The sequence below is a fragment of the Hylobates moloch genome, unplaced genomic scaffold (assembly GCF_009828535.3).
Source record: "Hylobates moloch isolate HMO894 unplaced genomic scaffold, HMol_V3 SCAFFOLD_10, whole genome shotgun sequence".
In the NCBI taxonomy this organism is placed as follows: domain Eukaryota; kingdom Metazoa; phylum Chordata; class Mammalia; order Primates; family Hylobatidae; genus Hylobates; species Hylobates moloch.
The window spans coordinates 104,482,162-104,506,374 of NW_026652285.1; the positions used below are offsets into that span (position 1 = coordinate 104,482,162).

Below are 24,213 nucleotides of genomic sequence, written 5' to 3' on the forward strand. Positions count from 1 at the left end.
ACACATACACAGAACAACAACTGTGACCACAGGGGCATTTTTAGGAATTTATTTTTTATTTATTAAGTGCTTCTCTTTTCTCAGTTACTGCTTACTTTTCCCTCCAAATTAAGAGGCCAATCCAAGAAAGATGTCTCTCCCTCCTGAAAACAAAAATTTTAAACAGCCCCTTCCATTTTAAAGCAATCTGAACATAAAAAACTTACCATAGAGATGACTGTGGGAGGGAGCTGCTTAGGATCTCCTACTAGGATGAGCTTGTTGCAGCGATGGATGAGTGGAGTGAGAGTCTCAATTTCACAAGACTGTCCAGCCTTGGTAACATACAGAAGGGAGAGGCAGTCTTAACAATCTTTGCTATTTATCCATATAGTTTATCTGATTAAAGTTCTAACCATTCAGAAAAGTATCACACTTCTCCTGCACCAAATATCAAAAATACGAATTTTCCCTGAAAACAAAACCAACAAAATAAACCCTCCAGGCTGTGGGCAGTGGCTCACACATGTAATGCCAGCACTTTGGGAGCCAAGGCGGTTGGATCACCTGAGGTCAGGAGTTCAAGACCAGCCTGGCCAACGTGGCGAAACCCCATCTCTACTAAAAATACCAAAAAAATTAGCTGGGCATGGTGGCAAGTGCCTGTAATCCCAGCTACTCAGGAGGCTGAGGCAGGAGAATTGCCTGAACCCAGGAGGCAGAGGTTGAAGTGAGCCAAGATCACATCACTGCACTCCCATCTGGGTGACAGAGTGAGACTCTGTCTAAAAAAAAAAAAACAATAAATAAATAAAAAGTAAACTCTCCAAACACATGTTTAAAAAAAAATCACACATGTATTCTGAAGTCAGGCACCAAGGGGGCCACTACCACTTGGGAACCAGCCATAAGTTCAGAAGGCCATGCACATCCTAGATGCACGCTCTTTGTTCCTGCTGGGCATGAGCCTGAAAAACACTTTCTCCTCTAAAGTCCTTTTAAAACTTTATTTTAAAATTTTTATTTATTTTTTAATTAATTAATTAATTTTTTTTTTTTTTTAGAGTCTCATTCTGTCACCCAGGCTAGAGGGCAATGGCATGATCATCGTTCACTGCCTCCCGGGCTCAAGCAATCCTCCCACCTCAGCCTCCTGAATAGCTGGAATTACAGGCGCACACCATCACTCCTGGCTAATTTTTGTATTTTTAGTAGAGACAAGGTTTCACCATGTTGCCCAGGTTGGTCTCAAACTCCTGGGCTCAAGCGATCCACCCTCCTCAGTCTCCCAAAGTGCCAGGATTACAGGTGTGCGCCACTATGCCCAGGTTCTTTTCAAAACTTTGTATTTGAGGTTCAGAAATCACATTAGGAGCGTCCATGAGTGTATTTCCCCATATCTTTCTTCCTTGTTCCTCAGCATGCCTCTTTGATGACAAGACTCAAATTTCTCTTAAATTCAATGACATTTTCTTCAACTATTTAATCATTTCCACTTTTTGTCCTTTCCTTCTGGTGAAAACTGGATCTTGAGTCTCCTGATCACTCAATTCTCTGGTATCTCCTGCTCCATCTCTTTTGTCTTCTGACTCTACGTTCTAACAAACAGTAGGTACCCAATAAATGTTTGCTCAAAGAGTAAAATAGGAATAAAAGATGTCAGGTGAACATACTATGGCTCAAAGCTATCCAAAATTCTATTAAAACTACTTCAAAAGGTTACCAGAGATATTCTAAGCAGGAGCGAGACAGTCACTCAGCAGAGATTTTGTTAGAAACCATCAGTCATCCTCAAGACTAACCCCCAATACTGGAAAATCCACTTTCACTATGGAGGGTCATTAAGAAGCGTATTTCTACATAAGGGAATACACATGTAATAGCAAGTACAAATCAGATGCAAAAAAAAAAAAAAAAAAAAAAAAAAATTTCTTCAACATCTCAGCAGCCACAATTCATCTAAGACTTACTCCTCATAGTACTAGTCAAAGTTATATGGCTGACCGTTCACTGACCTCATCAACAATGACACAGCTGAAGGGGACTCCCCCTTGCCCACGGAAAGCAGACTCAAGTAGTAAACCACCACTTGTGCTCAATGTGCAGCAGATGACATGGGACTCTAAGATGATGATACTCTGTGTTTTCTGTGGACGTCCTTGAACCTAAGAGAACAAAGGTTAAATCAATATTCAGCTGTACATCAATCCTTGACTATGACAGGCCTATGTTTACTATAAAACACTATTTATTAAAATATATTTATGACAGAAAAATATTCAGTAAAAGTTAGGGGGAAACCCTCAAATCTAGGAAACAGCAGAAACATTTAAGATAATCACAAACCAGAAAGAATGTATGCTTTGTGGCTGAAACATAGAATATGATTTAAGCACTTTAAACATTTTTATCCAGGGTTTGATTTCGTCAAAGTAGATTACAATCCTTCCTGTAGTCGGATATATGCAGGTAGGTATCTGAAGTAGAGATGTAATAATTCTGAGTTGTGAATTATATGAGTAAAACCAGGGTTGGAATTCAGCCTGAACGTACATTTTTCTGTTAGTTTTTAAGTATATAATATTGCCCCTTTTTTTAGTGTTTTTGCTAGTACTAACAAAAATGCCTGTGAACCTGACAAATATTCTATTTCCACAGTAAGAAAAACAAGTTTGGTCTCCTTCTATAATGCAATGTACTGTGATGGAGCCAGACAACGTGAATGATGCCTCACAATCACACCACATAGTGCTCAAATAAATCAGCATTTTCATCAGAGATTCAGTTTGCTTCTTTTTGCTACTAAGAAGTAGTGGTGATTCATCTCAGCACATCTGATATATTCAACTATGGAATTCAAGGCATGCGTGTGAGCTTCAGGAAGAGGGTGGCACTGACTGTCAGACACTGTCGTCAGCCATCTAGTGAGTAAAACTGCTGAGCATAGTTCCATGGCCCACAGAACACATGTGATGAGCAGCAAGAAACATCCGTGAAGGTGGACTTCATCCTTCACTCAGGAAAGATTAATCTGGGGTTCTGTTTAAAACTTTAATCAAAAGCTTTCACATAACTTTTAAATAAACTGCTAATGAAAATATGCATTAAATTCAACTGTATTTTAGTCACAAAGAGAAAGATCATAACACATTCAGGAGAAAAACTTCAGCAAAAATACTACTAACGTCATCAGTTACTATTACCCTCTTTCCCTGACCCCAGTGTGGTTTGATTAGGGCTGCATTCTGACAATCAGGGTATACACCTGGCTCGGCCAAGCTTCAATTAGTCTAAATCTTACGGGATATTTTCACGTCCAAAAAATACTGGGGAAAAGCTACAAAACATTACAGGAGTCTTATGATCTAACACAAGTACAAGGAGGTTATGCTCTAACCAAGAATTGCAAAAAACAAAAACCAAAAATCAAAATCAAAGTGCTGTACTTTCTTATGCCAAATTCTGCCCACCATCACTCTACTTCTATCCAGGTTGGAGCTCTGGAGGGCTCACAGTTGCCACCCTCATCCTAAAGCTCACATAGGTGACTTTTTTTTTTTTTAATACAGAAAACACCCACAAAGCTATTTTCTTTTTTTTTTTTTTTCTTTGAGACGGAGTCTCGCTCTGTCGCCCAAGCTGGAGTGCAGTGGCGCGATCTCCGCTCACTGCAAGCTCCGCCTCCCAGGTTCACGCCATTCTCCTGCCTCAGGCTCCTGAGTAGCTGGGATTACAGGCGCCCGCCACCACGCCCAGCTAATTTTTGGTATTTTAGTAGAGACGGGGTTTCACCGTGTTAGCCAGGATGGTCTCGATCTCCTGACCTCGTGATCCGCCCGCCTCGGTCTCCCAAAGTGCTGGGATTACAGGCGTGAGCCACCGCACCCAGCCAAAGCTGTTTTCATTAACTGTTTATCTGATGATAATTATCATAATTGTTTTTTGCAGTTTGTGGGAAGCAGAATTAGAGCACCTTATAAGAAAGAATTTACATATTTACCGAGACTTAAAACAGAAAAAAGATAATTTATAACCACCTCTTTCTTAGAAATCTAAGATGGTGGTAAGAATTCATTCTTAGGTTAAAGAAAAAAATGCAAATGTTGTTACACCAGTTTCTCCACTTCCACAGATATTTGTAATTTTTCATAACAATTTAAAATGTAACTGAGAAAAGCCCATAGCTGGCCAGGCATGGTGGCTCACGCCTGTAAAGCCAACACTTTGGGAGGCCGAGACAGGGGATGACTTGAGGTTGGAATTTCCAGACCAGCCTGGCCAACATGGTGAAACCCCGTTTCTATTAAAAATAGAAAAAAAAAATGGCCGGGCGTGGTGACTCACGCCTATAATTCTAGCACTTAGGGAGGCTGAGGCGGGCGGATCACAACGTCATGAGATGGAGACCATCCTGGCCAACATGGTGAAACCCCGTCTCTACTAAAAATACAAAATTTAGTCGGGCGTGGTGGCACGCGCCTGTAGTCCCAGCTACTTGGGAGGCTGAGGCAGGAGAATCACTTGAACCCAGGAGGCAGAGGTTACAGTGAGCTGAGATCGTGCCACTGCACTACAGCCTGGCGACAGAGAAAAAAAAAAAAAAAGGCCAGGTGGTGCCTCACGTAACCACATTTTGGGAGGTTAAGCAGAGGATCATGTCAAAGATCCAACCATCCTGGCAAATTAGCCAGGCATGGTGGTGCACGCCTGTAATCCCAGCTACATGGAAGGCTGAGGTTGCAGTGAGCTGAGATCATGCCACTGCACCCCAGCCTGAGAGACAGAGTGAGATTCTGTCTCCAAAAAAAATAAATAAATAAAAGCTCATAGCTTATCTGAACAGTCATAAATTTTAAAAAGAAAAAAAAAAAGAAAATGTTACAGGTGAACTACTTACCTCTTTAATTTTAGAAGCAAGTTCCTGCCTTTCCTTAGAAACTTTGGAAATGTTTTCATCTAATTCTTGCCTCTGGAAAAAAATTCAAATATCGTAATTAAAACTAAACTAAGCATTTTTAAATGCCTTCCATTGGACTGCCTCTAATTTTAAAAGAGCCTGTATTTTACCAGTGAAAAATGTATTTACCCAGCTGATTTCCTCTTTACCACTGGAGTCCTGACACACTCTGTATGCTGCTGTGTAAGACTCAGCTGTGTCCTGTGCGCTGCACCTGAGCTGTCTGCTTCGCATTCAAGCACTGGGAGCATCACGCCGCCCTTAACTTCCAGGTGATTCAAATGAGGCTGTAAATCACACCCCAACCATTCCTCTGGCCACAGTGATGGGCATCTAACACAGGCCTGAACAATCATGCACCCATCTTCTTAAAAATAGGGATTAGACCTGCTTGCTCACCCAGGGACTAAACTAACTGCTTCTTTGGATATATGGATGCTAAGAGAAAAGACCTTCTCTCCCTCTGGGGTTTCTAAGCTGAGATGGGGGAAGCCCTGAGATGCTGACACTCACCTTCTCCCGGAGAAGAAATGGCTGACACACAGGAAAACAAATTATAGAGTGGAGAAATGATATCATGTGACCCTCTGGATCCACCCATACTGAAGCTAATTCCCTTTCTGTCTAACCTAATTTGAACTGGGCTCAACATGCAACTGAAAGATAACTAATAAACTCAGTATAGCTTTAATATAAGGCAGTACAGCCTATAAGCCAAATGCAAGGCCACGTGCAGGGAGTCGTGCCTGTAATCCTGGCACTTTGGGAGTGAGAGGTGAGAGCACTGCTTGAGGCAGGAAGTTCAGACCACCCTGGGCAACACGGCAAGACCCAGTTTCTACAGAAAACAAACAAAAAAATTAGCCAGGCATGATGGCACACGGCTATAGTCCCAGATACTCAAGAGGCTGAGGCAGAAAGACAGCTCACTTGAGTCCAAGAGCTTGAGGCTAAATTGAACCACAATTGCACCACTGCACTCCAGCCTGGGCCACAGAGTGAGACCCTATCTCAAAAACAAACAAAAATGCAACATCCCACCTATTTTCGTAAATAAAGTTCTACTGGAACACAGCCACATCCATTTGTTTATGTATTATCTATGGCTGCCTTTGTGCTACCAAAAGCAGAGTTGAATAGCTGCAACAGAAACCAACTATATGGCTTGCAAAGCCTAAAATCTTTACTAGAATATCTTGCCCTTTACAAAAAAGTTTTTAAAAATATTTTTAAAAAATTTTAATAAAAATGAAAAAATTAAAACCAAAAGGACAAAAAAAAGGCAGAAAGAAATGTGTTAACCTGAGACACATTTTTAGTGTCTTAGTACACATTTTTATACATGAATCATGCCATTCCCCAATAAATAAAGGGCATTAAATACTCATTAATGAGGCTGGTCGCAATGGCTCACACCTGTAATCCCAGCACTTTGGGATGCTGAGGTGGGCAGACCAACTTGAGGCCGGGAGTTCGAGACTAGCCTGGCCAACATGGTGAAACCCCATCTCCACTAAAAATACAAAAAATTAGCCAGGTGTGCCGGCACATCCTTGTAATCCCACCTACTCGGGAGGCTGAGGCAGGAGAATCACCTGAACCCAGGAAGTTGAGGCTGCAGTGAGTCAGGATTGTGCTACTGCACTCCAGCCTGGAAGACAGAGCAAGACTCTGTCTCAAAAAAAAAAAAAAAAACTTGTTAACTAGTTCGTATACCTGAGTTATTATTTAAATAACATTATTTAAGAAATGCAAAGATACCTGTATTTCCCGTCCACCTCGGCATAGAGCTCGCTGCCGGGAAAGCTCATCCAACTGATAATCTAGAAATTCCTTTCTTTTATGCATCGCCTGAACATGAGAAGGTAACTCTTTTTCTAATAAAAATAACAAATAAAAAATTATATGCTATTCTAATCCTAACAAACTCACACACATATACCACACAATGAGAAGGAAAATTAGTTCCCAAAGCCAGACTAATTCTGGAGGCTTCAAATTACCTTTAGTGGCCAAGTCATTTTCCACCAAACAAAACAGAGAAAACACTAGTATATACCACATTCAGTACTTACTCATTCTGTGGTTTACTTGGCTGTCCAAACTGAACTTTAGAACCTCATTATTAATAGACTTTTCTGGACCCAGTCGTACTAAATTTATATCTCCACAGTTTCCTGTTGGTAAGAATCACAGTTAAGGACTAATAAGGACACTGCTGATCAATCCTGTCTCTATACATAGTATCTATATTTCTAAGTAAATATGTTAATAATCAGAGAAGGGAGCGAACATGAACTCCCAATTAACTAGACACCAGGGACTACACCACAAACTTCTTATACATTATTTCAGATACTGTTCCTAACAATCCTATAAGGCAAGTACTTATCATTTCTACCTAATAAAAGCTAGCAAGGCCATCTCAACAGTACACTACAGAGCTGAGATTCTATTATAGTAACATTTGCAAACTATGTTCAGTAGGACATTCCATAGCAAAATAGATTCAAGAAAAATGTTGAGATAAAATAAATGAAGCAGTTCTCTTATGTTGGGGAAAGGGCTTGTGGGGTGCCTGCATAAACCGGCCATAAAAATACGGAACAGTAAGTTGCAGAAAGCCCCAAGAGGCCTCTGAGGAGTAAAGCCTTCTAATGGCCATCACGTTCCCATGACCAGAACGTGACCTGCTCTCCTATCTGTAAACACTGTGCTCAAGGAGAAAGACACTCCTTTGAAGCATTGGAATGTGGCCAAATATGCCAGCTCCTAGTTAGGCCCACTCCCCACAGCTGCTCTCCGATAAGTTAAAAAATAAATCAGTAAAGTTTATACTGCTTCAGCACAAAGAAAATTTATCTAAACCGCCATTGCTATAGATTAGGTGTATGACACACCGCCCCCCTTTCACCATTTCACACCTGAACATCTGCTTCTTAAATCTAAGTGATTGTACTCAATAAATAGTGTGGAGATCAGAGCTTGGCGCCTTTGCAGCCTCTGATTTGCTCTGGCCCCCTGGCTCCCTCCTTTATGAACTCTTAACCTGTCTCTTCTCATTCCTTTGTCACCACTGGACTTCAGGTACCCTACGGGTGGTGTTGAGGCTGGTCCCCAACACTCTTAACCGCAGAATATTTCAAGAACTTTTATATGTTATATATTAATATGTAATTTTCCGAACAGAATCTTATTTGACCATCGAGTCTTCTTTTGCAGAATACTCAGAATAAAGCTTTTAAAACTGTGTTCCACATCACCTTGATACTCTAGAAACTAAGGGACACAAGATAATAGAAATTCTTGAGTATAATAATTGCAAAAACTATAAAAACCAATTTAACCTGCCTGTTTACTAACCACGTTTTAATCTCAGGTTAACACATTTCTTTTTGCTTTTTTCTTGTCCTTTTGGTTTTAATGTTTTTGTTTTTCTTTTATTATAATTTCTTCTGTTGGGTTTTTTTAAATCTTTTTTCTGGTCGGGCACAGTGGCTCATGCCTATAATCCCAGCACTTTGGGAAACAGAAGCGAGCAAACCACTTGAGGTAAGGAGTTTGAGACCAGCCTGGCCAACATGGCAAAACCCCATCTCTACTAAAAATTAAAAAATTAGCCAGGCATGGTGGCACACACCTGTAATCTCAGCTACTCAGGAGGCTGAGGCAGGAAAGTTGCTTGAACCCAGGAGGTGGAGGTGGCAGTAAGCCAAAGATAGCACCACTGCACTCCAGCCTGGGTGACAGAGCGAGACTCCGTCTCAAAAAAACAAACAAAAAAAACACCTTTATTCGTCTTTTTTTTTTCCCCACGTGTTATTATTTTATCTAAAAATTCTCCACTACAAGGCTGGGTACAGTGGCTCACGCCTGTAATCCCAGCACTCTGGGAGGCCAAGGCAGGTGGATCACAAGGTCAGAGGTTCAAGACCAGCCTGGCCAACATGGTGAAACGCCGTCTCTACTAAAAATACAAAAATTAGCTGGATGTAGTGGCACATGCCTGTAATCCTAGCTACTCGGGAGGCTGAGGCAGGAGAATTGCTTGAACCCAGAAGGTGGAGGTTGCAGTGAGCTGAAATCGCACCACTGTACTCCGGCCTGGGAGACAGAGCGAGACTCCGTCTCAAAAAAAAAAAAAAAAAAAAAAATCCCCACTACACACTACAGCCAGGTGCAGCGGCTCAGGGCTGTAATCCTAGCACTTTGGGAGGCCAAGGTAGGCAGATCACTTGAATCCAGGGGTCTGAGACCAGCCTGGGCAACATGATGAAACTCCACCTCTATCAAAATTGACAAAAATTAGCCAGGAGTGGTGGCCTCCCCCTGTGGTCTTAGCTACTTGGAAGGCAGAGATGGGGGTATTGCTTGAGCAAGGGAGGCGAGACCAGTCTCATAAATAAATATTCCCCACTATATCGCTGGGCTAAATTATGCAATCATGTAGAGTTTGCCAGCATTTACTCCAATTGGACACGTCACAGTTATTTGTTTACTGTCTATCTCCATCCTTTAAATGTCAAACCCCAGAAGAATAGGGTTTTGATCACCACCTAGAAGAGTGGTGGGCACATAATAAATACAATGATTATATGAAAAATGAATGGCTTACTTTTAGTTATCTACAGCATATTTTTTATCCCAGTTCAGCTCATTTTCCTAAATTTAAGGTCAACATTTACTTGAGGGTTTGAAAACCTCTTTTTTCTTTTTTTTGAGATGCAGTCTTGCTCTGTCACACAGGCTGGAGTGCAGTGGTGAGATCTCGGCTCACTGCAAGCTCCGCCTCCTGGGTTCACGCCATTCTCCTGCCTCGGCCTCCCAAAGTGCTGGGATTACAGGCATGAGCCACCGCGCCCGGCCTGAAAACTTCTTAATTCACTTACGTTTCCACTAGAAAGGTAGATGAGATTGCCTGGAAACCCACCTACTATAAGCACCCAGAAATGTTCCACAAATTATAACAGACATCCTTTACACTGCTGGGTAAGCTCAGCAGAATGTTAAGCGAAATCCCTAGAGGCCAAAAACAGAGAGAGAGCTGAAAACCAGATTTGAAAGCCCCTGAGATGTTGTGGCACCCATAAGGGAGCAACGCTGGGCAGTGTCTAGGTGCCTGGGAGTCTGTTTTGTTAACATTCTTGAGGTATAATTTACATTCAGTAAAATGAACAGACTTTAAAATTCTATTGAATTTGACATTGCTAAAGCTACCATTCCAATAAAAACATAGAAACTTCTACAATGGGAGCTTGGTAATGCCCACAAGAAAGTAGAGGGGCCTGGAAGAGGTGGAAGAATTAAAAACAAGTGTAATTATCTTGGCTTAGGCTCAGCTGGGCCAGGAAAAATATTTTAATTAAAATATAAACTATTAATCAAGAATTTAATTAAATTTAATTCCATCTATTACTGATTTAGATAAAATAATTTTAAAATAATTTATTTTTTCTGGCTTACAAAAAATAAATTTTCTCCTTGTACTTTCCTACCCCTAAGGCTGTGTCACATGTGCATTTAGGGAATAAATATATAATACAGCAAATGTGGTCAGGGGCAGTGCCGCATGCCTGTAATCCCAGCACCTTGGGAGGCTGAGGCAAGAGCATTGCTTGAAGCCAGCCTGGGCAACACGATGAGACCCTATCTCTACAACAAAAATTTAAAAATTAACCCAGTGTGGTGGCAAACCTGCAGATCTAGCTACTTGGGAGGCTGAGGCAGGAAGATCACTTGAGCCCAGGAGGGCAAGGCTGCAGTGAGCCATGACCGTGCCAAAAAAAGAAAAAACAAGAAAACATGAATAGACTTACAATCATTAATGACATTTAAACAGTAAATAGAAATTTACTCATTCTGTTAAAAAAAGACAACAAATACAATGCTAATAACAAATTAGCCTTCAAGAAATAGACAAGCTGTCTTATACAAAACATTCCAAAGAATAACAAAAAAGTTCCCAACTCATTTTTTCTTTTTTGAGACGGAGTCTCGCTCTGTGGCCCAGGCTGAGTGCAGTGGTGTGATCTCAGCTCACTGCAACTCCGCCTCCCGGGTTCACGCCATTCTCCTGCCTCAGCCTCCCGAGTAGCTGGGACTACAGGCACCCGCCACCACGCCTGGCTAACTTTTTGTACTTTTAGTAGAGACTGGGTTTCACCATGTTAGCCAGGATGGTTTCGATCTCCTGACCTGGTGATCCGCCCACCTCCGCCTCCCAAAGTGCTGGAATTACAGGCGTCAGCCACCACACCTGGCCCCAACTCATTTTTTAAAGCCTGTGTAACTTCAATACTAAAACTAGACAAATACAGTGTAACAAAAATTACAGGCTGGCCTCATTTATGAACATTAATTTCAAAGTCCTAAATAAAACATTAGCAATCTGGCAGTGTATTAAAAACTAATACAAGACACCAAGGTGACCTTATTCTCTAAGAATCAAAGATATTTTAACATCAGAAAAATATTATGATTTACCATATTAACAGATTAAGAGAATTTTCATTACCATTTGAAGCATGCAATAAAATTCAACACCCATTCATAATAAAAACACTAATGAGAAAGCAACTCTTTAATCTGGTAACGGGTATACACAAAACCCAGAAACATTATACTTAATGGAGAGACATTCAAGTCATTTCCTTAAAGGAGACCCAGGACCACTGAAAATAGTGAAAATGAAAGTACTGAAAAAGAAAAAAAGGTCTCTGTACTCAGAGAGGATATCATTTGCTGTCTTATTTATTTATTTCTTTAGAGGCAGTTTTGCTCTTGTTGCCCAGGCTGGAGTGCAAGGGCGCAATCTCGGCTCACTGCAACCTCCACTTCCCGGGTTCAAGTGATTCTCCTGCCTCAGCCTCCCGAGAAGCTGAGATTACAGATCCATGCCACAATGCGCGGCTAATTTGTATTTTTAGTAGGTACAGAGCTTCACCATGTTGGTCAGGCTGGTCTCAAACTCCTAATCTCAGGTGATCCATCCACCTTGGCCTCCCAAAGTGCTGGGATTACAAGCGTGAGCCACCGCGCCCAGCCTGCTCTCTAATTTAAAAAAAAAATAAGGCTGGGCGCGGTGGCTCATGCCTGTAACCCCAGCACTTTGGGAGGCCGAGACAGGCGGATCACAAAGTCAGGAGATTGAGATCATCCTGGCTAATACGATGAAACCCCGTCTCTACTGAAAAAATACAAAAAATTAGCCGGGCATAGTGGCGGGTACCTGTAGTCCCAGCTACTCGAGAGGCTGAGGCAGGAGAATGGCGTGAATCTGGGAGGCGGAGCTTGCAGTGAGTCGAGATCGCACCACTGCATTCCAGCCTGGGCGACAGAGCAAGACTCTGTCAAATAAATAAATAAATAAATAAATAACTAACTAACTAACTAACTAACTAACTAAATAAATAAATAAATAAATATCCAACCTAGACACCTCGTTTGCCTCACCCTAGTCCTGGCCCGGCTGTGCAGTCAATACACACCTGAAAAGCAGCTTAAGCTCACGCCATCATGGAAAGGTAAATTAAAACTACCAACTGCATGCTGCACAGGGACGCTCTCAGGAGCTAACTAGTACAATCACAGAATAAAGATGACATGTTCCAGCCTCTCTTATACCTCGGTGTGGCCAAAAGGAAATAAGCAGAGGCGCTATTGGCAGAACCTAGAAACTTTCCTCATAACATGGCTAGTATGTTCCCTCTGCCCCTTCATCTTTTTCTCACACTTGCTGGAGCTGGAGCGGCTATCCTGACCACAGGTGCACTCGAGAACAGGGGCCACACAGGGGCCACACATGGTGGAGCAACCAGATGGAGCCCGGGTCTCCAAGGACTCTCTAAGGCAGAGTAGCCATACCAGTTCTCAACTGCCCACCTCTGGGTTTTTGATTTTAAAAAAAAGAGGTAAACTTCTATTATATTTAAGCCACTGTATTTGGAGTCTGCTAAATCAAATCCTGTTAAAAGGCACTGTTAGGTATCCTTAAGGAAAATTAAATTTGGAAGGGAAGACAAGACATATGAGCTTGGAAAGATCATCAAATACAAAGCCATAACTATACCACTCAACACGAGTGATATGAAAAATAAGTGTTAAGGTTAAATAAAATGAAATAATTTCACATCTTCACTTTAGTGCCCTGAATCATCCGTTGTAATGCTCATTATTATGTACATTCTACCGAAAAAAGTTATCCCTCTAGTGTATTTAACATTCCTAAGCTTCAGTTTCCCCATCTATAAAATACAGATGGTAGGGTTAACACCAAGTTCACGGGATTATTTTGAGAATTACTGACACATACTCAACACTCAGTGACTGTAAACAATGATTGTTTTCACCGTTTTCAATAAGCCCGTGCTTACTCAAAGCCTCATCTTTCACCGCCACCTAATGCTCTAGGAACCTCATGAACCATCTGAGGCTCTCTTGCCCTGATTGTTTTTTTATGGCAATCTCTGCTGCTCAAGTACTCCCTAACCCTCTACTTCCTGTGGCTAACTCCTAACTGCCCTTCTCTAACCCTCACACAACTGAATCGGGGTCCCTCTAAGGTATCTGAAACACCCCCACATTTTAGCCCTACTGTGGAACTTATCACTCTATACTGACCTGTCCACTTCCTCACTAGGCCGTGTATCTCCTTGAAGGCTTCACTGATGAAACCTCAGTACCTGGCACAGGGCCTGGCACAGGGTAAATGTTCAATGAAATACTTGCTAAATGAACTCACAAGCCACAGATTCAAGCAGAAGCTATTACCAGGACTGGCTTGCTCTTTCCTTTGTCATTCAAAGTTGCCTACACTTAACACTGAAAACAAAAACAAATTAAAAATCCACAGAAGTATCATACCTAAAGGATTCTTCTTGTTTTTACATTTTTCTTTGAATTCAAGGATAATTTTTTTCATGAGTTCATCAACAGCTGCATTGGAAGGTGCACACACGAGGACACGGTTTTGTTTGATTTTGGCATTGGAGTTTTCATCTGAATGCCCCTTCCTCTGGTTCTACAATTTGCCACATATACATACCAAACAAACACAAAAAATATGGGTGAGCTCTATTACATAGCTTTAAAGTTTGTCTTTACTTCCATGTATTTTTGAAAGTTCTCATAACAAAGTTAAAAATAAATAAAAGCATCTACATGTAACACTGATATTTAAAATTACTCCAGCAAAAAATTTTGTCATAACTGCTCTGAACCTCACTTTATCATCCACTTACTTTCATCAATACTCAATCCAGGCCAGGCACGGTGGCTCATGCCTGTAATCCCAGCACTTCGGGAGGCCGAGGCAGGCAGATCACTTGAGGTCAGGAGCTCGAGACCAGCCTGGCCAACATGGCGAAACCCCATCTCTACTAAAAATACAAAAATTAGCTGTGGGTGGTGGTGTATGCCTGTAATCCCAGCTACTCGGGAGGTACTTGGGAGGCTGAGGCAGGAGAATCACTTGAACCTGGGAGGCAGAGGTTGCAGTGAGCCAAGATCGTGCCACTGCATCCCAACCTGGATGATAGCGAGACACTGTCTCAAAAAAAAAAAAACAAAAAAAAAAACAACCACAATCCAACCAAAATGCAGCCCAGCATTCACAGCATTTGATGTGACCTACAGTGAAGCCTGAAGACCATCATTCTAGTCCTTATGATTTGTTTCACATAAGATAGTGGTTTTTTTTCCTCTTTTTATTTCCCATAACCTTCCCTCCCTCTGCCACCCTTTTCTCTGACACAGTTACACACAATATAAAAAATATACACAAAGCAAAGAGGAAATGGCATGTTAATACTTATTTACATGTCAGTTAACTCAAGTAAAGTAAAATGATGCACCTAGTTAACAGCATCAGTGCCCTCACCCATACCTACCTCTGTCAGTAGACGATAGAGGAGGCCAACAATAGTTTTTGATTTTCCTGTTCCAGGTGGTCCATGAATCAAGCAGATTTTGGCAACTGATGATGAGTGTTTCACCATAGCATATGCAGTTTCTATTGCTTTCTTTTGGTCTTCATTGAAATCTCTTAAGTATGCAATCTATATAAAAAACACATTTTTGAGAATGAGTTGCTGTTTCTGTAGTGGAATTTGAAAGGAAGACCATGAAAAAGACCTGTCCAAATTTCTTTCAATGCGTCAGACAAAAGCTTTGGTTATGGTCAGACAAGACAAGGACACCAAAGTGACCTTTCATCTAAAAAGCAAGTTCACTACTGGAATGAAAGTTAATTACTTACTAATTACTAATTAGTGTCTGTAAGGCTTCAAGTACTTACAAATACCACAACTGTATTTTTATTTTTTATTCTTACAAAGATAATCACAATAAACTGCATTTACTAATCCACAACTTTTCTTCTATTTACTACTCTGCTTTTTTCCTTCTTTAGTCAATTTTCTCCTTAGTGAAAACATCCCAAGACTATTTCTTTCCTAACACATGATACAGTGGAAAAAGCATGGATTTCAGGGTCAGATCTGACTCTAAGCTTCACTTTCACTTACAAGCTAGGTCACTACACTCCTAACCCAAGCCCTGGCGTCTGTTACTCATTAAATCTAGGATTCCTTAAAAGGTGAGAATAGACTGAGATAATGCACATAAAAGCCATAGCATACAGTAGAGTTTCAAAATAGTTAGTTTCCTTTTGCATTTTTCTGTTAATTTCCTAGAGTTTATACACAGCTTCACATGTTCAGCTGACAACTTCATCTTTGCATTTCCAATAATACCAGCCAATTCTCCATCAATCATTCAAATGTAAATTTAACACCACTAAACCTGAGACTTCTCACCTAATGCACATTAACCTAACATTTTAATGTTGCTCTTCCAGCAACCTTCGACTCTTATTGTACTGTACCTTTTCCTGAAGTGAGCTGATTTAACCTAAATTACATACTTTGCAATATTAAAGAAAACAAACACTAAACTGTTCACCGTGAACACATTTTTGTTGTAGACATATAGGAATATGTAGCAGCTAAAAAACATGATGCTTTAACATCCTAACGTGAAATTATCTAGTATCATATAATCATCACTCACAATTCTCTCAGATGTTGTAGTTAGTAAATCTTTTGTACAGAAGTCCATAGGGTTTGGATTCAGAATAGCTCTAGCCAGTTGGTTCCGACTACCCAACAGAGACATGGCTTTCAACTTCCTTTGTGTAGTTACCAGAGAACTGATTACGATACAATTCACAAGTTCGTTTAAATTGGCCGGGAAGTTCTCTTGAGTCTGGATGGAAAGGTAACACTCAGCTTTCCCATTACGCACTATCATCAAGAAAGAGAAAAAGCAACTTCAGTTATCACTGAATAATGTTGCCTAGTTTAAAAGGTCATGCAGAATTAGGTATTTTAAACATATTTTTGGATATTATTTACATAATTTACCCAGTAAATATTTATGGACTGCTTCCTGAACCCAGTAATGTTCTGTCCTCCAGAGGCTTATTTTCTAGAAGAGGGAGGCAGATAACCAAATAAATATGTCAGGTGGTAGTAAGTGCTCTGAAGAAAGCAGACAAAGGGAGGAAGTGATGGGGATGGAGGCAGATAAGCTGGTCCGAGAAGGTCTTCCTGATGAAATATTTGAGCAGAGACTTGAAGTAAGGGAGTATGCACTTAGCAGGAGGTAAACAGTACCACATGCAGAAAATCAGCAACTGCAAAGATCATAAGACAGAGCTGTGCCAGGAATATTTTAGAAATAGGGAGAAGGCGAACATGGCTAGAAGGAAAAATAGGGAGAAGAATGCTTAGCGACTCAGAGTAAAATGGGGCTATATTTCATAGGGCTGTACAGATCACAGTAATGACTCTGAATGCTATTCAGGATCAGGAAGAAAACCTCGGGCACTCTGTGTAGGGAAATAACATGCTCTATCTCACAAACTAAAAGAACCACTCTTACCTCAGAACAAAGAATAACTACAATGAGACAAGTACAGAAACAAAAACACCATTTACAAGGTTACTGTAGTAATTTAGGTAAAAGTTAATGACAGCTTGGACCAGGATGTACTAGTAGAGGTGGGAACTGGATTGGGGATATATTGCAAAGGAAAAGTCAATCAGATCTGCTGACAAATTAGAAGTGAGGTGTGAGAGAAAGTAAGGATCATGGATAACTCCAAGGTTTTTGGCCTGAGTAACCGAAAGAAGGGAGGCCCCAATTAACAAGATGGGAGAGAATGAAGGAAGTGCAGATGTCAGGCAGAAAATCAAGTGTTAACTTTTGGACTAGTGGATTTGAAATGTCTAACACATTTCCAAATGGAGATATCCGAGAGATGATTTTGATCTATGAGGAGTTCAGGGAAGGAGACTGCCTTAGAACTATAAATTTGGCAAAGGTCATCATTCTCAAAAGCCAAAAGCACAGAGTAAGCCATCAATCCTCACTGCAACTCTTCTAAATGTATCCCATATTCTACAGAATTAAGCCCCGATCACACAAATAAACATGGTACACCTGTTATAATGCAGTACAACGTTGACACACTTTATTGCTATATTAAGATATCATGCAAAAAGGAGAAGGAATAATGAAATAATGTTCTTTTCTTCACATAACTAAGACTAAAAAAGTTGCAACTGCCAAAAAGGCAGTTTGGCATAAGAAAAACAATGTGGACTTTGCAGTCAACAAAAGCAGGCTTCAATTCTGGACTTAAACAGTTAACACTGATGACAGCCTTGAATAGATTTACTTTAACATCCCTGAACCATGATTTCCTGAGGAGCAAGGAATAATTTCTTCTACCTTTTGGGGCTTCAGGGAAGATTATAAATGTACATAAGAAGGACAAGTCTCAGCCGGGCTCAGTGGCTCACGCCTGTAATCCCAACACTTTGGGAGGTCGATGCGGGGGGTGAGGAGTTCGAGACCAGCCTGGCCAACATGGTGAAACCCCATCTCTACTAAAAACACAAAAAATTAGCCGGGACTGGTGGCGGATGCCTATAATCCCAGCTATTTGGGAAGCTGAGGCAGGAGAATCGCTTGAACCCAAGAGGTAGAGAGTGCAGTGAGCCGATACAGCACCACTGCACTCTCGCCTGGACAACAAGAGAGAAACTCCATCTCAAAAAAAAAAAAAGGGGGGGAAACAAGTCTCACTGCATACATCTGATATTCGTTAAATTTAGGCTAACGTTTTTGTTATTAAATTACCTAGGGAGAAACATACAATGGATGGAAGTGATGTAAGCAGATTCCTCAAGTTGCTGACCAGTGAGTTTTATGTTTGGTCATCTCATTAGTAACTGGCCACAAAACCAAGGATGAAATGTAATTTAACAAACCACAGATGGTCTGCAAATGGTCCATTTTATAGCAAACACAATGATGGATAAAGAAATGTAACAAAAGGATAAACATTACAAAAATAAATACAAGGTCTTTTCCAGATAAGTCTAGAAAAACTAGAAAAGAGACTCTGAATGGCAAGTAATCAACATAGCAAAAACATGTTTAGTAAATGTATACCAAATACACTTGATATACACAATTTAGAAGTAAATTAGAAGATGAAATTGTATCTGACATTTCCTGTCAATGCCTCATTATTTACTTACTGACTGAAGTGCGGCGAAATTTATGAACATAACCAGAATGATATTCATGGAGATTTTGTATGTCATTTCTCTCTGTATCTTTCTTCTCTTCATTTATTCTCGCAGGAGCTAAAAACACCAAATCGTTTTCCTTTGGATAAAGCTGTTTAGCCAGTTCACATTCTTCCAGATAAACTATGAAACAACAAGAAGTCGGAATTTATATAACTCTAACAGAATTATTTTAAATAAGATTAAAAGAAATTAAATCCTTGTATTAAGTTCAAAAATACACAGCACTAAAGGACTGCATATACTTTAAAATGGTAATCTAATCCAATCAAAAACTTAAAATATTAAAAATATCAATTATATAGTTTTTTTCAAAACTGCTATAAGGCCAAAATAGATAAAACCATAATATTGAAAAATGGCTAATAAATTTTCTTTCCTTCAGGTTTATTCTGTTTTTCTTGAGACAGAGTCTTGCTCTGTTGCCCAGGCTGGAGTGCAGTGGCGCAATCTTGGCTCACTGCAAGCTCCACCTCCCGGGTTCTCGCCATTCTCCTGCCTCAGCCTCCCGAGTAGCTGGGACTACAGGCGCCCTCCACCATGCCTGGCTAATTTTTTGCATTTTTAGTAGAGACGGGGTTTCACTGTGTTAGCCAGGATGGTCTCAATCTCCTGACCTCGTGATCCGCCTGCCTCAGCCTCCCAAAGTGCTGGGATTACAGGGGTGAGCCACCATGCCTGGCCTATTCTGGCTTTTAACTAAATTTCTCTCATTTGTTTCCAACTTTCAAAACCCCCGAGGAAAACTCGGAAACAGATCCAAGTAGTTATACACCACATAATGATGCTGTGGTCAGTGATGGACTGGATATATACAACAGTGGTCCCATAAGATTGCAATATATTTTTACTGTATCTTTTCTATGTTTAGATATACAAATACTTCCCCATGTTACAATTACCTACAGTATTCAGTGCGGCAACATGCTGTGCAGGTTGGCAGACTAGATGTGTGGTAGGCTACACCACCTAGGTTACTATGAGTACACTCTTACCTCTCACGATGTTGGCATGATGATGAAATCGCCTGACACATTTCTGAGAATGTATCCCCATCATTAAGTGACATGTGACTGTACATACAAGAATTTTGCAACTTCTACGCATTTCAGACAAGTGGGAAAAGACGGTTGTAAACTACATGGGACTAGAAAAACAGACAAAGCACTGGAATAAAGTTCAGTACCAACTGCTGAATCTAGCCCTATACTCTGAAAAATACAAACCACTGCTGAGAGAAACTGAAGACAGCCTAAACAAATGAAGAAATGTACTAAGTTCAAGGCCTAAGACTTAATACTGTTAAAATGTCAGTTTTCCCCAAATTAATCTTTAGAGTCAAAACAACCCTAGTAAAAATATCAGCAGGTGGCCGCCGGGCACGGTGGCTCATGCCTGTAATCCCAGCACTCTGGGAGGCCAAGGTGGGTGGATCATGAAGTTAGGAGATGGAGAACATCCTGGTCAACATGGTGAAACCCCGCCTCTACTAAAAATACAAAAAATTAGCCAGGCATGGTGGCAGGCACCTGTAGTCCCAGCTACTCGGGAGGCTGAGGCAAGAGAATGATGTGAACCCAGGAGGCGGAGCTTGCAGTGAGTCGAGATCGCGCCACTGCATTCCAGCCTGGACGACAGAGCAAGACCCCATCTCAAAAAAAAAAAAAAAAAAAAAGGCCAGGTGTGGTAGCTCACGCCTGTAATCCCAGCACTTTGGGAGGCCGAGGCAGGTGAATCACCTGAGGTCAGGAGTTTGAGACCAGCCTGGCCAACATGGTGAAACTCGATCTCTACTAAAAATACAAAAATTAGCCAGGCGTGGTGGCAGGTGCCTGTAATCCCAGCTACTCGGGAGGCTGAGGCAGGAGAATCGATTGAACCTGGGAGGTGGAGGTTGCTGTGAGCCAAGATCGCACCACTGCACTCCAGCCTGGGCAACAAGAGTGAGACTTCGTCTCAGAAAAGAAAAGCAAAAAACAAACAAACAAACAAAAAACCAGCAGGCATTTTTATAAATGTTGACAAGTTGATTCTAAAACTGATGACAATAAAAAGAAACTTTTTACAAAGACCAAAACTGGAAGGCTGAAACTATCCAATTTCAGTATTTTTTTTAAAGCAACAATAAGAGACTGTGGTATTGGTGGAAGGCAGCTATACAGATAAAGAAAACAGTGTCTAAAAGCAGACCTGCAATCAAGATCAACTGATATTCTGACAAACATGCCAAGTTACTGAATGGCAAGGTTATTCAAAGAGAAAGGCTACATTTTTTAAGAAGTAACACTAAAACTGAGCACCTATTTTACATTGTTTTTGAATTATGTTTTTAGAGACTGGGTCTTGTTCTATCTCCCAGACCGGAGTGCAGTGGTATGATCACAGCTCACTGCAGCCTTGAACACTTGGGCTCAAGAAATCCTCCTGCCTCAGCCTCCCATGTCACTGGGACTATAGGTGTGTGCCACCATGCTCAGCTAACTTTTTTTTTACTTTTCTGTAGAGACAGGGTCTTGCTATGTTGCCCAGACTGCTCTCAAACTCCTGGTCTGAAGTGATCCTCCTGTTTTGGCCTCCTAAAGTGCTGAGATTACAAGTATGAACCACTGCGTCTGACTTCTACCTTCCAAAAAGCAAAAAAAAAAAAACCCTTAATCCTTACATATGTCATACATAAAAACAAAATTGAAATGGTCATCAACATAAACACAAAAATTAAACCATAAAATTTAGAAAAAAAAAAATAGGAGAAAATTGTGACCGTGGGTTAGGTAAATGCTTCTTAGGACACAAAAAGCATGAACCAGAAAAGAAAAAAACTGATAAACTGGATGCTATCAAAATCAAAACTTTTGCTCTTCAAAAGATACTGTTAGGAAAATTAAAAGGCATTCCACAGATTAGGAGTAAATATTTTCAATATATAAATATAATAAATAACTTGTCTCCAGAATATATAAAGAACTGAAAAATAAGTAAAAATAAGAGGACAAACAATCCAACTAAAAAATGGAAGATACATGAAGGGGATATGTACATTGCCAGTAAGTCTGTGAAAAGATGCTCAACATTGTTAGCCATTCTAGAAAAGTAAATTAAAACCACAATGACATACTACTACACACTCGTTTGAATCACCAAAATTAAAAACACCACATGGGCGCAGTAGCTCACGTCTGTAATCCCAGCACTTTGGGAGGCTGAGGCGGGTGGATCACCTGAGATCAGGAGTTTGAGACCAACCTGGCCAACATGGTGAAACCCTGTCTCTACTAAACATAACAAAAATTAGCCGGGCATGGTGGGGTGCCTATAACCCCAGCTACTTGGGAGGCTGAGGCAGGAGAATTGCTTGAATCCGGAAGGCAGAGGTTGTAGCCACTGTACTCCAGCCTGGGGCAACAGAGCAAGACTCCGTCTCAAAAAAAAGAGAGCTCAGGAGCCTCAGCCAGCTCCAAATCTACCAGGAGAAGGGTAAGACGAGCTCAAGTGTGAAAACACTAAAGCAGCATCCTGACAAAAATCAGAATACAGCATACAGCACAGGGTCTTAATGGTCCATAACTGGCAGTACTTGAAACTCAAAGCTTCTGAGGGACAAGAGAAGAAGGGAGAAGTACCCTTTTATAACTGCATACTGTAGGTAGAACCAAAAGGGGAGAAAATTTAGGGTCTTGAAAGACCCTCAAAAGTGGAACAAACTCTGGACTTCACTACACTTACAGAAAAGGGTGTCACTGAACTTGTAATTGTGTAAACTATCTCATTACCTCAGAAATAGAAATAAAATTCATAAATCCATATGTAAAGATTACAAAAAAAAAAATGGAGATCCAACATACTAATGAAAATTCTCAGCCTGGGAGTTTGAGGCTGCAGTGAGCTGTGATTGCACCACTGAACGTCAGCCTGGGCAACAGAACAAGACCCTGTTTCAAAAACAAAAACAAAAAAAAAGAAAAGAAAAAGAGGGCTGGGCGCGGTGGCTCACGCTTGTAATCCCAGCACTTTGGGAGGCCGAGGCGGGCGGATCACGAGGTCAGGAGATTGAGACCATGGTGAAACCCCGTCTCTACTAAAAAAAATACAAAAAATTAGCCGGGCGTGGTGGCGGGCGCCTGTAGTCCCAGCTACTCGGAGAGGCTGAGGCAGGAGAATGGCGTGAACCCGGGAGGCGGAACTTGCAGTGAGCTGAGATCGTGCCACTGCACTCCAGCCTGGGTGACAGAGCGAGACTCTGTCTCCAAAAAAAAAAAAAAGAAAAGAAAAAGAGAATTCTCCCCAAAACAACAACCGGGAAGGAAAGGAATACTGAATTAGGCTGGGCGCGGTGGCTCATGCCTGTAATTTGGGCACTTTGTGGAGCCAAGGCAGGAGGATCACCTGAGGTCAGGAGTTCAAGACCAGCTTAGCCAAAATGGCAAATCCCCATCTCAACTAAAAATACAAACATTAGCCAGGCATGGTGGCACGTGCCGTAATCCCGGCTGCTTGGGAGGCTGAGGCAGGAGAATCGCTTGAACCCAGGAGGTGGGATGCAGTGAGCCGAGATCACACCACTGCACTTCAGCCTGGGTAACAGAGTGAGACTCCATCTCAAAAAAAAAAGAAAAAAAAGATACTGAATTAAACATATTAGCTACTTATTTGGGGATATAAAAAACTATTTTGAACAAAAACCTCAAAAATGAAAAGAAATAAGAAAAAAAATTTTTTTTAAAAAAGGACAAGAAACTGGATATTTACTCATTACAAATGAAAAAATAGTAACTTTACAGTGGAGAAACCTGAGACTCCACCTTGACAAAGTGACGGAAGTTAGTATCACCAGCAATGAGATTTATCAATGTCATGTACCTCCCGATCCAACAGACTGAGAAGAGCACAAACTACTTCTATGTTTTTCTTGCCAAAAATGCAAAACCTGAATTTGACTCACAAGCAAGTATCAGAGAAACCCAAATGGAGGGACATTCTGCAAAGTAACCGGACGGCACTCTTTAAAAACATTTAGGCCATGAAAGACAAAGAGACAATGAGGACCTAATTGTCCTAGACTGAAGGAAACTAAGAAGACATCACAACTGAATGGGATTTGTGATTCTAGATTGGACCCTGGAGCAGAAAACAGACATTTGTGGGACAAGTGGTATAATATGAATAAGGTGTAATTAGCTCTTAGTTTATACCAACATAAAACCCTGGTTTTGATCATTGTTCTGTATTTACATAAGATGTTAACATTTGAGGAAACTTGGTGAAGGTTATAGAAACTCTACTAATTTTGCAATTTTTTTGAAAAATCTGCAATTATTTCAAAATAAAAAATTAATTCCTCCAAGGCAAATGCAACCCCATAGGATTTTTCATCACCTTACTCCATCCCATGCAACTCCCTTCTCCCATAACGAGGGAACTCTGCCTCCTAACACCAGCTTTCTTATACATTAGCTCTATTTTACAATACACAAAATCATCTAAGAACTATTAATACTAAGCCAGTTCTACTACTGACAACAAATCTCACAATTTTGGCTGTTCTTGTCACCCAGGATGGAGTGCAATGGCGCAATCTCGGTTCACTGCAACCTCTGCAGTGTACTACCACACCTGGCTAAT

The 24,213-nt window shown here is 40.9% G+C and overlaps 1 protein-coding gene across 7 annotated transcripts in view; it reads right to left on the bottom strand.

Moving 5' to 3' along the window:
- Positions 1-24,213, bottom strand: part of SETX (senataxin) — a 92,822-nt gene that overhangs the window by 19,486 nt on the left and 49,123 nt on the right. For all 7 annotated transcript variants that reach the window (XM_058444750.1, XM_058444748.1, XM_058444749.1 and 4 more), the window contains 9 exons: positions 18,544-18,717; positions 16,004-16,236; positions 14,824-14,991; positions 13,799-13,955; positions 7,012-7,113; positions 6,698-6,813; positions 4,877-4,948; positions 1,995-2,144; positions 207-314 (listed from right to left, as the gene is read on the bottom strand). In XM_058444750.1, coding sequence (XP_058300733.1) covers positions 207-314; positions 1,995-2,144; positions 4,877-4,948; positions 6,698-6,813; positions 7,012-7,113; positions 13,799-13,955; positions 14,824-14,991; positions 16,004-16,236; positions 18,544-18,717 — 1,280 coding nt within the window. The remainder of the gene's footprint in view (positions 1-206; positions 315-1,994; positions 2,145-4,876; positions 4,949-6,697; positions 6,814-7,011; positions 7,114-13,798; positions 13,956-14,823; positions 14,992-16,003; positions 16,237-18,543; positions 18,718-24,213) is intronic.